At 46.9% G+C, this 13,432-nt stretch overlaps 1 protein-coding gene across 4 annotated transcripts in view; it reads left to right on the top strand.

The window, feature by feature from the left end:
• Positions 1–12,262, top strand: part of NFYC (nuclear transcription factor Y subunit gamma) — an 83,242-nt gene extending 70,980 nt beyond the window's left edge. The window contains exons 7-10 of one of the 4 annotated variants that reach the window (XM_017873272.1): positions 3,747–3,905; positions 7,257–7,364; positions 10,015–10,074; positions 11,058–12,262. In XM_017873272.1, coding sequence (XP_017728761.1) covers positions 3,747–3,905; positions 7,257–7,364; positions 10,015–10,074; positions 11,058–11,489 — 759 coding nt within the window. In that variant the 3' untranslated portion in view covers positions 11,490–12,262. The remainder of the gene's footprint in view (positions 1–3,746; positions 3,906–7,256; positions 7,365–10,014; positions 10,075–11,057) is intronic. The other 3 variants (XM_017873273.1, XM_017873271.1, XM_017873274.1) reach the window with 3 other exon arrangements.
• Positions 12,263–13,432: the final 1,170 nt, after the last annotated feature.

Raw genomic sequence — 13,432 nt, 5'->3', positions numbered from 1 at the left:
AAAAAAAAAGGCAGGGGCATGTGGTGGCTCATGTGTGTAATTCCAACACTTTGGGTAGCCAAGGCAGGAAGATTGCATGAGCCCATGTGTTTAAGACCAGCCTGGGCAACATGGTGAGACCCTGTCTCTACCAAAAAATCAGAACATTAGCCAGCCATGGTGGCATGCACTTGTGTCCCAGCTACTTAAGAGGCTAAGTTGGGCGGATCGCTTGAGCCAAGGAAGTCAAGGCCTCAGTGAACTGTGATTGTGCCATTGTACTCCAGCTGGGGTGACAGAGCAAGATGCTGTCTCAAAAAAAAAAAAATATATATATATATATATATATATGAGGATGAGTAGTTAAGAAAGATGTGAAAGAGGTGGTCAGATAATGTTCCTGAAGGAAGTAATATGAGTCTTAGGGAACAGTGGAAATTAATCAAAAAAAGCGGGAAAGGGTGGTGTTGCCAGTTGAGGGCACAGCATAGGCAAAGGCTTAGAAGTGAGAAACAGTACAGGGAGCCATGGGAAAGTAGTCAGCGTAGGAGACCATCTAGGCAAGTTCAAAAAGATAGGTAGTGAACACATCCTGGACAGCCTTGTGTATTCTAATAAGGAGCTGAGTTTGCCTAGAAGAAAAAAAAATGGGGTGGAGGTAGATGGATGGATTGATGTTTTTTTAAAGATAGGTTCTCACTTGGTCACCCCGGCTGGAGTAGCACGATCATAGCTTGCTGCACGTTCAAACTACTGGGCTCAAGCAATCCTTCTGCCTCAGCCTCCTGAGGAGCTGGGACTCCCAGGCGTGTGCTACCACACCTGGATAATTTTTAATTTTTTTGTGGAGATGGGGTCTCATTAATGTTTCACAGGCTGGTCTCGAACTCCTGGCTTCATGCCATCCTCTCACCTTGGCCTTCTACAGTGGTGGGATGACAGGCATGAGCCACCATGCCCAGTTAGGAGGTAGATTTAAGTAATTATGATTTGTCCAGGTGCAGTGGTTCACACCTGTAATCCCATCACTTTGGGAGGCCAAGGTAGGCAGATCACAAGGTCAGGAGTTCGAGACCAGCCTGGCCAATATGGTGCAACCCCATCTCTTCTAAAAATGCAAAAGTTAGCCAGGCATGGTGGTGGGTGCTTGTAGTCCCAGCTACTTGGGAGGCTGAGGCAGGAGAATCTCTTGAACCTGGGAGGCGGAGGTTGCAGTGAGCTGAGATCATGCCACTGCACTCCAGCCTGGGTGACAGAGCGAGACTCCGTCTCAAAAAAAAAAAGGTAATTATGATTTTAGGATTTATTCCCTGCTCATTTACTTACCCATATTACAAAAATGTATTGAGTGCTTGTTTTATGCCACATATTGTGCTAGGCAGGAGGGTTCAAAGATAATGGCTGCTCAGTCACTGCCTCAAGGTCTCGATTGTACCATGATGCCTAAGGGACCTTCTTTGGCTAATGCTTGTGCCTCTACAAGCTTTACCTGCCAAAGGCTTTATCCCTTTACAGAGTGAACTTAGAGGGAGTCTGCCAAGGGCAGACTCTGATTGGCTAATCATCCTAAGAAGCTCATAGCTGTTATGCCCTGACAGCAGGGCACACCATACATGATTTGACAGCTGCCATGCTAACACAAGCCCTCATTTTCCTGAAATGATTTAGAAATACCTTGGAAATCCTCTTGGGAAAATTGATATAGTACAGTGATGAGTTGGCAGCATGCATTTCTTTTTAGTCAGCGAGAATTTCATCTATCCTCTTCTCTGCCAACCCAGACGTGCTCATCTTGGAGCTGATAAGGCTTGTGAGGATGGTGAAGTTGGTTCTTCCCAGCATTTTTCTGGCTGTTCTTTCACCATCCTGCTGCTTCAGGGTGGCCTTGTGCTGTGTCACACCACCCTGGACCCGTTGTGATGGCTATTTCAAGTTGAGTGCAGATATCCTTTGTGGGACAGAATACATATGTATCAAAGCAGAGTTGGAAAGAATGCATATTTTGGTAAAATTAATCCTGTGTTTTCTGTCATAAATTGGAAACTTACTTATGGAAGTTGGGAATAGGCTGAGTGGAAAATTGTGGTACAAGAATGGAAGAGATGTTTTCTGTTAGCCTAGCCCACTGCATGTACTTTTAGAACACTCTGTCGTCTTTCTTTCCTGCCCTCCTACAGTTTGTAGTAATTTCTTCTTAGTAATCCCTTGAATCTCATCTGTCGTTCCCAGAACACATCCCCTTCCCTTGTAACTTTGGATGCATAGTTGTAATTTTCAGTAATCTATGCAGTCAGAATTAAGAACATCAGAATAGCAACATCAGTTGAAGTTTATGATGCATTGAGACTTCCATAGTCTTCTTATTGAGGTGATTAATTCCGAGTGGGGGAGAGAGAGTGACAGAATTCAAGTCAGGGATTGGATATACAGGTGTAGTTTAAAAGGCTCCACCCACACACACCCTCACCGCCGCACCCCCCATCACTACCACCACCAGATGAGCCAGATAGGCTCACTGCTCTAGGTAACCTGTGACAGTCACAAATAGTACTAAAGTTTTGAGATTTGAAAGAATAATTGACCCTTTTGGCAGCTTGTGTCTTTACCATCTCTCAGAAGAGTACATTTCATAGGACTATATTTGTGTGTGAGAGACAGAATCTGCCAAGTCATACACATTGGGCAGAAATTTCTTAAATCCAAGATTGCTATTTTTAGAAAGTTAGAGTTCTTGCTTTCTTTCTTTTTTTTTTTTTTTTTTTTTTTTTTTTTTTTTTTTTTTTTTGAGACAGAGTCTCGCTCTGTCGCCCAGGCTGGAGTGCAGTGGCCGGATCTCAGCTCACTGCAAGCTCCGCCTCCCGGGTTCCTGCTATTGTCCTGCCTCAGCCTCCCGAGTTGTTGGGACTACAGGCGCCCGTCACCACGCCCGGCTAGTTTTTTGTATTTTTTTTAGTAGAGACGGGGTTTCACCGTGTTAGCCAGGATGGTCTCGATCTCCTGACCTCGTGATCCGCCCGTCTCGGCCTCCCAAAGTGCTGGGATTACAGGCTTGAGCCACCGCGCCCGGCCGAGTTCTTGCTTTCTTAAACTCTATTATTTAGGGGTAGACTTAGTTAAGAGTCTGTGTCTTTACAGTGCCCAGTGAGTTAGCAGTGTTTGCTCTCCTGTGGGAAGCCATACTGTGGTCCAGAGCAGCCATCTGGCCAGTGTGGGCAGAAATTGCTCTGCGGCTTCAATGGAGTGAGAGCCGGTGTGCACTAGGGTCAGCCTCGGAGATGCACCCCTGTGCTTTATTTTTCTCTCAATGTCTTACATGCCTAAGAAAGAGCACATGACCCCAAACTAAATAAATCCGTACCCTTTCCATTTAATGTTACCCTCCAAATTCATCTGCCCCAGACTTGACTTTGGCTATTTCTGAAGTAAACTGTCATGGTTGCTTTTGATTTTTTCTGTAGTGTATGTGCCTTATCATCACTAAAGGGGCTGTGAAAAGTTGCAGCGTTTGGGGCACAGAGGTTTATGTTTGGGACCCATGCAGATATTTGTACTGTGAGCCTTAAAATATTTTTGGCTTTTCTTTCATTTTGGAGAGTAGCTTTAGCAATGCTGTACACCCAGAGGACTCTGTATTACTAGTATTGAGATGAGTTTAGGCATTCATTGAGAGGGTTTGCTTCCGGCACACTGCTCATTATTAACCTCTTGGTAATCCTGTGGGCTCTAAGCCTGAACTCATGCAGCATTCTCATAACTCTTCCTTTTAGACCACGCCTGTGACAATGCAGGTTGGAGAAGGTCAGCAGGTGCAGATTGTCCAGGCCCAGCCACAGGGTCAAGCCCAGCAGGCCCAGAGTAGCACTGGACAGACCATGCAGGTGATGCAGCAGATCATCACTAACACGGGAGAGATCCAGCAGATCCCGGTGAGTCTTGCCCTGAGGTTTGTCTTTACAGCTTTCTAGAAGGAAGTACTTAAAGATATATCTATACCTTGATATATATATATATCAATCACACACATGCACAATACTTTTTTTTTTTTTTTTTTTTGAGATAGGTCTTGCTCTGTCGCCCAGGCTAAAGTGCAGTGGCCTGATCTCAGCTCACTGCAGCCTCTGCCTCCCAGGTTCAAGCAATTCTCCTGCCTCAGCCTCCTGAGTAGCTGGGATTATAGGTGCGTGTCACCACGCCCGGCTCATTTTTGTATTTTTAGTAGAGACGGGGTTTCACAATGTTGGCCAGGCTGGTCTCTAACTCCTAACCTCAGGTGATCCGCCCGCCTCAGCCTCCCAAAGTGCTGGGATTATAGGCGTGAGCCACCACGCCCAGCCCACAATACTTATTTTTATGTGTATGTGTGTGTGTATTTGTGTGTTTTGTTTTTAACCTGTGTGCCAGTGTTCCTGAACACAACTTGCTTCACTGTGTTTTGTTCCCTGCTTTCCTTTAATCTAGGTTCAGGTTCCCCACAGTGGGGCATCTTCTCTCGATTTCCCCTCATTCCACCTATGCAGGGAAATCATTGTAACCACTACCCATGCCAAGGCCCAAAGGCCCTGTGAGGCAGTCCTGTATTTGATCAGCAGAGGATAAGAAGGAGGTGTATAGGGAAGGCCATAAATACACTTGTTGCATATTCATGACTCAGTTCCCAGTGGAGCCTGCAGCAAAGTGTATTTTTGGCTTTCGTATAACTTATCCATTCCTTTACTGTGGACTGCTGCTTCCTGTGTGCCTTGAGGGATTTCAATTCTTAGATTTGTTGGCTTTTTTATTGTACTCCTTCTTTTGTAAAATGTGTCCTTGTCTTAACACTTGCAGTCTGTACATGGTCGTTTTGACCCCCAAATAGAAGTGAAACAGAGCGGTCCTTCTATTCCCTGCCCTTTGCCATTTTTGTCATAAATGAAACGTAGGCAGGTTTAGAAACTTACATAGACTTGGTTAACCACTTCCTCTGTGAAAATAACTCTGAAAGTATCCTTAGATCAGTTTAGGAATTGTTCTTCATCTGAAGTTAACATAGTAATAGGCCAAGAGAAAGCTTAGGAAAGCGGAGTGTATATGTCTCTTTCTCCACCTCTCACGTGTGCTCACAATACCCATGGATTGCACGACTGAGCTCTGCTTTGCTTCATTGTTTCAGTCCCCAACCCCAAGATTTCTGTTGAATGGTTCTCGTTTTTGCAAGTGAAGGCACCGCCGCAGGTTCATTTAAGCCAGAGAAGAGAGAGTTCCACCTTGCAGATACTTTAACCCTCTGGGACACAGCTTTAGCCTAGCAGATTTGTTGCAGAATTCACTATTTCATCTTCACTGGCTCCGGCACTTTCTGTAGGAGTCTTCATTTCCAGACTCTTTAGGCAGCTCATTGGAAAGTTCCTAAATAGTGATGAGCTTCAGGAAGGAAACGTTATTTCCCTTTCAAAAACCCAGAGCTTATTTTGTCGTAATTAATGTAAAAAAGCTATGAGGATCCCCAAACCTGTCCTGCTGTAGAGAAATGAGGGACAGATGATCACCAAATGTCTTAACCTAAGCCAAAAAGGAAACCTCTTGCTTCTGTTGAAGAGCTGCTTGGAACCATTTGGCTCACAGCTTTTCAGTCACATTTGGGTTTCTGCAAAGAGCTCTTCCCAGCTAGAAAATTTTACATCCCTGTAGCTGTCATTATACCTTCTCCCACTCCTGTGACAAGACTTTAGTCTTCTTGTGATCCCTGGCTGGAGTTCTGGGGACTCCTGGGACTAGTCACCATCAGTCTCTGTAGATGAGGTTTCCCATACCTCCCCACAGCTGCCTTCCTCCCCATAAGCAACTTAACATTGTTGCCAGGAAGCTGCATTATAGGATTTAGGTGGGGAATTCAGGCTTGGCACCACAGCCTCCCAGCAGCTTCTCTTGGCATATTCTTGGGAAAGAAATGACTGCAGGTCATAATACTTTTGCCCTGTCTCCTTTGAACCAGATTTTTAATAGGTTTAGATTGTGTGTCCCTCCATCTTGCCTCAAGTGGGCAATTCTGGAATGGTCTACCATGAACTTGAGAGGTCGTTTTTTCTTGGTAGTTCAAATTCTGTGAGGCTGGAAGTCTCAGAAAAGCATTTTGATTGAACATTGTGTGCAGGAGTACAGCTTCATCCCATTAGCATTTTCCTCATGGAAGAGTCCTGCAGCCCTTGAAGACCAGAGGGAAATTTGCTCCAGAGCAGAGGCAACACTTACCTGTTAGCCGCAAGAAGCTCCCCCTTGCAACAAAGCAGACTGGGCAGCCAGGGCAGGTGGTTTCTGGGGCCCCCAGATAGAGACCTAGTCTATCCATGCTCCCAGAACCCCTTTCATTTCCTCTAAATTGAGGGTGTGAATGTCTGCAGTCCTCCTCTGCTGACCTTCATCTTTGCTGAGCTACAGTTCTCTGACATGGTAACTGCCTTGGTCCTCTTTTCATCCCTAGCTCAAAGCACTAATACTTTCATGGTACACTGGAGCATTAAGAGCCTGAGTTAAGGCTTTTAGCACACAATTAAATGCAGCATGTGGTATTATTGTATTATCTGAGATTTAATCGTAAGCATGAGAGACTCTAAGGGCGCTTTTGTAGCTTTGGTTTCCCATGATGGGGTTTTCTGTGAAAGGTTTATTGATTCTGCTTCCCCTTGGGAGGTATTTGGCCAGAAACTAGTGCTGAACACGAAGGATCCTAAAAGCCCCACAGACCCCCATCCAGCCTGGCTCTTGGGGAGAGAGATGGTTAAGCAGGCCAGCTTTTGCCTCCAAGATGTGCAGCACGGGACAGGGCAGTGTGAGGGCTATGATGCAGAATGATGGCTGTCTGCTTTGGGCTCCTGGCGGATGCTGGATCTCTTTACAGTATTGGGAATTGTGGGAGATGGGAGGGAAAGAGGCCCACACTTAATGTACAGGCATTCTGATCATGTCAGTCAGATAAATTCCGAAGATAAGCCGTGATCATATAGCTAAGATCCGGCAAATAACAAGCATGCAGCCATGCTGTTCTCACCTTTGTGACAGGATCTTCTGGGAGTTTTTTCTGAAGTCCATTCAGGGAACATACTCTCTTCTGTGTTGTGTGACTTGTGGATGTTCTGGTTTTGCTTGTTTTGACCTCTGTTTAAAAGGGACTTTTTTCAGGGCAGGCTTCTTTGGAGGGCTTGAGGGGTAGGGGGCAATCACCATCTCTGGTCATGGAAAGTTTGCCTGTTTGAGATTATGCTCAATGTCTTATGGTCTGTTTGTCTCTGCCCCTGCCATAGGTGCAGCTTAACGCCGGCCAGCTGCAGTATATCCGCTTAGCCCAGCCTGTATCAGGCACTCAAGTTGTGCAGGGACAGATCCAGACACTTGCCACCAATGCTCAACAGGTATGTGCCCCAGAGACACAGGGCTTGTGTTGGAGACCAGGAGCAGGTGGCTTCTGACAGGAAAGGAGCACTCAGCGCACAACTGTCTTGCCTCCTCATCCTTCAGCCAGAGGCACCACCCCCACACCCTCCATATCTCTTCTGCACCCAAGAGGCATGGGTGGTAATTGGAACATTAGATTCAAAGTGTTTTCTCTTATCGTCTTGTTCTCAAGGGACAAAGAAATGCAAGTCAGGGGAAGCCCCGAAGGTGCCTGAAAGAAATCTTATAGGTGTGCACACCCGTCAGACCCGGGATATGTTCGACAGATCGCCTGATCGTCAGGCTGTTTCCATCTTTAAACCCAAGTGGCTGTTGTGTTCTGGCACCTCCTGTGCCCTTTGGAAAGCTTACTTAGATTTTACCCCCACCTCCTCTTGCATCCCTGACCAGAAAAATTGCCCCTCTCCTCTCATGCTCTACAGTATTGATGGCTGAGTCACAGATGGTGAGGGGGCTGCCTCCCTGGACTTGGGGGTATTGAGGGATGTGGGCACCATTTGTAGAAGATGGGGGGTGCTGGTCAAGGGGAGGCATTGTTAATGGATTCTTTTGCCTCAGACCCAAAAAAAAGCAGCAATCGTTTAAGAGCTGGACCCGTCTGGCCCAGTTGCATTTCTGGTGATGTACCTATTGACAGTGGTGACAGAGCTGAGTTTGTAGAGCAGGTCTCCAAAGATCTCATTTGGGAAAATATGAGGAATGAGCCAAAAGCAAGGCTTCTGAGTTCCATATAGTCTCTGGGATCATTAAGGGCTCTTTCTTTGCCCACTCCCTGGCTTACCTAAGGTCTCAGTTCTTCTGTAACTGATACTGACTCACACCCTTCTCCCATCCCCTCTTTTTTAACCTTGTAAGATTCTTCCCTGGGATCCTAAAAACATAACGGCATGGGAGTGGGAGGAAATGAGAAGGAAGCTTCTTGGTTCCTCAGAAGTCAGTTTAGGGCTGGGCATGGTGGCTCACGCCTGTAATCCCAGCACTTTGGGAGGGAGGCCGAGGCAGGTGGATCACTTGAGGTCAGGAGTTTGAGACCAGCCTGCCCAACATGGCAAAACCATTTCTACTAAAAATACAAAAATTAGTTGGGCGTGGTGGTACACGCCTGTAATGCCAGCTACTTGGGAGGCTGAGGCACAAGAATCACTTGAACCCAGGAGGTGGAGGTTGCAGTGAGCCGAGATTGTGCCACTGCACTCCAGCCTGGGTGACGGAGTGAGACTCTGTCTCAAAAAAAAAAAAAAAAAAAAAAAATCGGTTTTGGGAACAGAATTAAAGCCAAAAAATGGGAGAGGTTCGGGAGAAGCAAGAAAGCGGTAGCTGAAGGCAATGAAAATCTTTATAACAGCAGGTTGTAATTGTGATGACCTAGTACTTAGTAGGTGCTCAGTAAATGTTTGTTGAATGAAGCTGAATGAATAATATGTAAATAAAATTTAAAGGTAAGTGAAACCTCAGCTAATATGAATGGCAATCCTGCTCGCCACAGAGCAGTTAACCTTCTTATCTGTGGAATATTTTCCATTTGTCTCGGGCTCACTTGTTTATTCTGCAGACATTTCTGGAATACTTACTTTGTATGGGCTCCTGCCCTCAAGCAGCTTATAGGCTGTTGGAAGGAAAAGGACTAAAATAAGGAACAATAGTAAGAAATAGTCATGAAGCCTTTTATACCTGTTCCCTTTCTTGTTCCTTATAGCCTCATGTGTAGGCTTGCAGGGGTTGTTTTTGGCCGTGGTGAGGACATTTGAGAGGACAGTCCTTGTCTTGCAGGCTGGCTGTGATGATTCCAGGAAATGGTACACAGAGGACACTGCTGGTCAAATGTTCCGTAGGAACACATGTGCATGCACACCGCAGTCTTCTTTCTAGTTTACCAAGCTGCTTCCAGCAGTTGTCATTATATATGCAGTTCTACATGTCAGTAAATTTATCTAAAGTCCATGCACAGTCCGCAAGTAAGATTTTTAAGTACTTGTGATAAATGTTGTCTTTGTTCCACTCCCCGTCACTCCCCCTTTCTCCTCCCCTCCTTTGGCCTAGAGGACTGCACAGTGCCTCTCTCGGAAAAAGTACTTCATAGGTTTGCCATGGGGACTGCTGGGGCCAAGGCCACTTGCTTGCCAGGGTGTTTCATATTCCAGTCAGATGATCTGGGTGATACAGGTTAGGTTTGGAGCCCACCTTCCAAGAATGAAAGAGACCACTCACCACTTTGTCTAATACTTTGCAATCTGCCTTTACTGGCTGAAAGACTGACTCTTAGGACTTCTACCCCAAACCCTAGGACCTAGGAGCCATGTGTTCTGTTTGAGCCTCAGGACCTTGAGATGAGTGGGTGGTTGAGGGAGTAGGCATTCATTAGAGAGATGGATGTGGGAACTGTCTATTATGTGCTCCAGGATTCTTGATGTCCCTTTGTGCTGCCAACTCTTGGGGTAGCCATCAGTGCTAGAAGATTAGGAGGGGTCCTTGCTTTCTTACTACCCATTGAGCTGGGCACTTTATATGCGTTGTCTCATTTGATCTTTATGACCTTCTTCTGGGTGGTGGGCTGGTGGATCAGACCCTGCAGCTGACATATCAACTCTACCATCTTGATTCTTACAGATTACCCAGACAGAGGTCCAGCAAGGACAGCAGCAGTTCAGCCAGTTCACAGATGGACAGGTAGGGTACCCAGCCTGGGCAGGGGCAGAGGGTGAGGAATTGCGGGGCAGGGTAGCAGGTAGTATCTGGGTTTGGATGGTTAAGGCAGCTGTCCTGTCCTCTCCTAGCAAGGACTGGGCAGAAATTTTAAAACAAGTACAGTATTTAAATCAGGGCACCTATCCTTGAGTTTTATAGACTTAGTTGGAACTAAAAATAATCTTAGACATGTAGCCCCAGTTGCCATTTTACAGATGAGTAGACTGAACCCTGGAGATGGGAAGTGCCTTGTCCATGCTCCCCTAGATGTTCATTGCAGAGACAGGACTAGAGAGCAGGTTTCCTGTTTCCCTCTCTAGAACTGTATTTTTTTTTTCCCCTAAGCCATAATGTTTTTTTAATAGCATAGACTGTTGAGATGCAGAGAACATGTGACCTCTTGAACTCTCTGGGTGCCTGAAATTCAGTAATTTTCAGTCCATACGAGGCGAGAATCTTCCCTTTTCCCTCTGCTTTCCCCTCACAGTACAGTACCAGAGACCACTGAGGACATGATAGGATGACATGCCCAAACTTGTGCCCTCTGCTGCTCAAAAGGGAGAAGAGCTGGCATCAGGACCCACCTCTGGCTTCTGCCAGCACCACATGCTAGGCTTACATGCCAGGGCTCCTGTGAAGTCTTGGCTTTTGGTTTCTTTGGGGAGCGCCTGGGAAACCAAGTAGTCAATTAGCCCTGACCTTCCTAAGTGGCTGTGTGAGTATCTTCTCCACCCCTGAAGGGTCTTGGCTATAGTTAAGTGTTTAATACCAGGCCACCTCCTTAGCAGGGCCCATGGAGAAAATTCAAATTCAGTTTAGTTTCAACCTGAGCCAGATACTCTGAGAAAAGGAGGAGAGGAGGGGGTAATCCTACTGCCCCTGCCAGTGTAGATTACCAAGAGTTGGGGAAATGCTGACTTCCAAGCTGCTGGTACAGTGGTTCGAATTGCTTGTGTTTGCCACAGAGGAACAGCGTGCAGCAAGCTCGAGTCTCTGAGCTAACGGGAGAGGCAGAGCCCAGAGAAGTGAAAGCCACAGGAAATTCAACTCCCTGCACCTCTTCCCTGCCCACCACACACCCCCCCTCACACCGGGCTGGTGCCTCCTGTGTCTGCTGCTCCCAACCCCAGCAGAGCTCCACTTCCCCTCCTCCTTCTGACGCCTTGCAGTGGGTGGTGGTTGAGGTATCTGGGACCCCCAACCAGCTCGAGACCCATAGGGAGCTGCATGCCCCTCTCCCAGGGGTGACCTCACTCTCTCCTCTCCACCCCTCGCAGCAGCTCTACCAGATCCAGCAAGTCACCATGCCTGCGGGCCAGGACCTCGCCCAGCCCATGTTCATCCAGTCAGCCAACCAGCCCTCCGACGGGCAGGCCCCCCAGGTGACCGGCGACTGAGGGCCTGAGCTGGCAAGGCCAAGGACACCCAACACAATTTTTGCCATACAGCCCCAGGCGATGGGCACAGCCTTCCTCCCCAGAGGACCGGCGACCTCAGCGCCTCCTGCAGGCTAGGACACTGGTGCAACTACGCCCCATGCTGGGGGCCAAGATTCTCCAGCAGAAAGATGCAATATTTTTTGTTTCCTTTTTTTTCCCATTTTTCTTCAATGGATCATATTTCAATATGTTGAGTCTGTGTGGTCCAATGCTATGAATTAAAATAATTAAATAACATATTTATGGCATTTTCTTGAAGAGTGTGGTTGAAGAAATACTTCTCTTTGGTTTTTGTTTTTTTTTTGTTTGTTTGTTTATGCCACTCTCTTTTTAGGAGCAATCTCCCAGGGGTTGTATGGTATTTTTGAGGACTCTTGGAACGCTGCTACCCCCAAGACTTGGCCAACGTTGTTCTGGCCCTCAGATGGAAATTAGGTGAATGTGTGTAGCTGCTTTTTCACTCGTGGTCCTCATCCCTCCCTTGCTTTTAACCCTAGAGCTTCTGTGTATTTGCCATCCAGAGGCCATTGGAACATTCCTTGCATTAAGAGATTTATTCACCATGGAGAGTGGGTTGGGTTCATTGCCACACTCTGTTTCCCAGGGAACCCGGAGACTAGGGACATTTGTGCGTTTGCTGCCCACCTCTCCTTTATTTTTTAAATGATTACCACGTGCTGTTCCTTTGCATGGACTTTAAACTGCATGAATGCAATAAATCATTTAGATAATTTAGATCTGGGTTTCTGTTCTGGGGGCATTTCTGGGGCCATTTGCTTGGAAGGTTATTTGCCATCAGGTTGTGTGTCTGGGAGAGAGGGCCGCCCTTGTGAGAAAGGGGATGTTCAAAGCGAAGGGAACTTCATGCTATGTATCTAATCAAACAGGTCCTTAGTCACGACCTTTGTGTTGTGTGTGTGTGTGTGTGTTTGGTGTGGATGTGTGTGTGTGTGTCTTGTTCTGTTTCCCAGGCTGGAGTGCAGTGGTGTGATCACCGCTCACTTCAGCCTCAATCTCCTGGGCTCAAGCAATCCTCCCACCCCAGCCTCCTGAGTTGCTGGGACTACAGTCAGGTTACAGTCAGGTACCACCATGCCCTGCTAATTTTTTTATTTATTTGTAGAGACAGGGTTTCACTTATTGCCCTGGCTGGTCTTGAACTCCTGGGCTCAAGTGATCCTGCCACGTCAGCTTCCCAAAGTACTGGGATTACAGGCATGAGCCACTGTGCCTGGCCTACCTCAGCCAGTCTTAAAAGTGAACTTCATCAGAATATATTTGCTGCTCAGAGATGCTTGCCTGCTGGACTTAGTGGATTCTCACCATGTATCAGATTGAGCGGTGTCTCCTGCCTGGTTGAGGGTCAAGGGGGCATCTCTCATGGAGAAAGCTGGCTCTATCAAACAAACCTGGGGTAAATCATTCCAGTCCTGCCTGGCACAGGCTGCCATTCAGCTACCTGCTGTGGCCACGCCCATTACCAATGGCATGGCATCTGCCAGAGAGCAACCCAGGCGCCTTGTCAGCCAAGAGTTCTGCAGCCAAGACCTACTTCCTGTTAATTGAAGCAGAGAAAATAGAGCATTCCACTTATTCATTGGCCACAGAGGCCAGTGATGAGCCATCTTTCTTACCTCCACCATGCCATCCTTCCAGCTGGAATGAGCTGCTGTTGTGGGAAGAACAGTGAGCTGGGTGCCAGGAAATGTAGCTATTTGCCCTAAACCCATGGGCAGATACCTCCCTTGTCTTTGGGACTGTCTCAGTGAGTGAGGTGGAAATTGGGGAAAGGCTTTTATTAGATGATTTCAAGTCTGAACCTGATGCTTTTATGATTATCTCATGAAATATCCACTGTAAACCATAGGGGTAAGACATGAATTGGTTTTCAACAAGTAGTT

This window comes from Rhinopithecus bieti, unplaced genomic scaffold (assembly GCF_001698545.2).
Source record: "Rhinopithecus bieti isolate Rb0 unplaced genomic scaffold, ASM169854v2 scaffold_6907, whole genome shotgun sequence".
In the NCBI taxonomy this organism is placed as follows: domain Eukaryota; kingdom Metazoa; phylum Chordata; class Mammalia; order Primates; family Cercopithecidae; genus Rhinopithecus; species Rhinopithecus bieti.
This window is presented reverse-complemented; position numbering and strand designations above follow the sequence as displayed.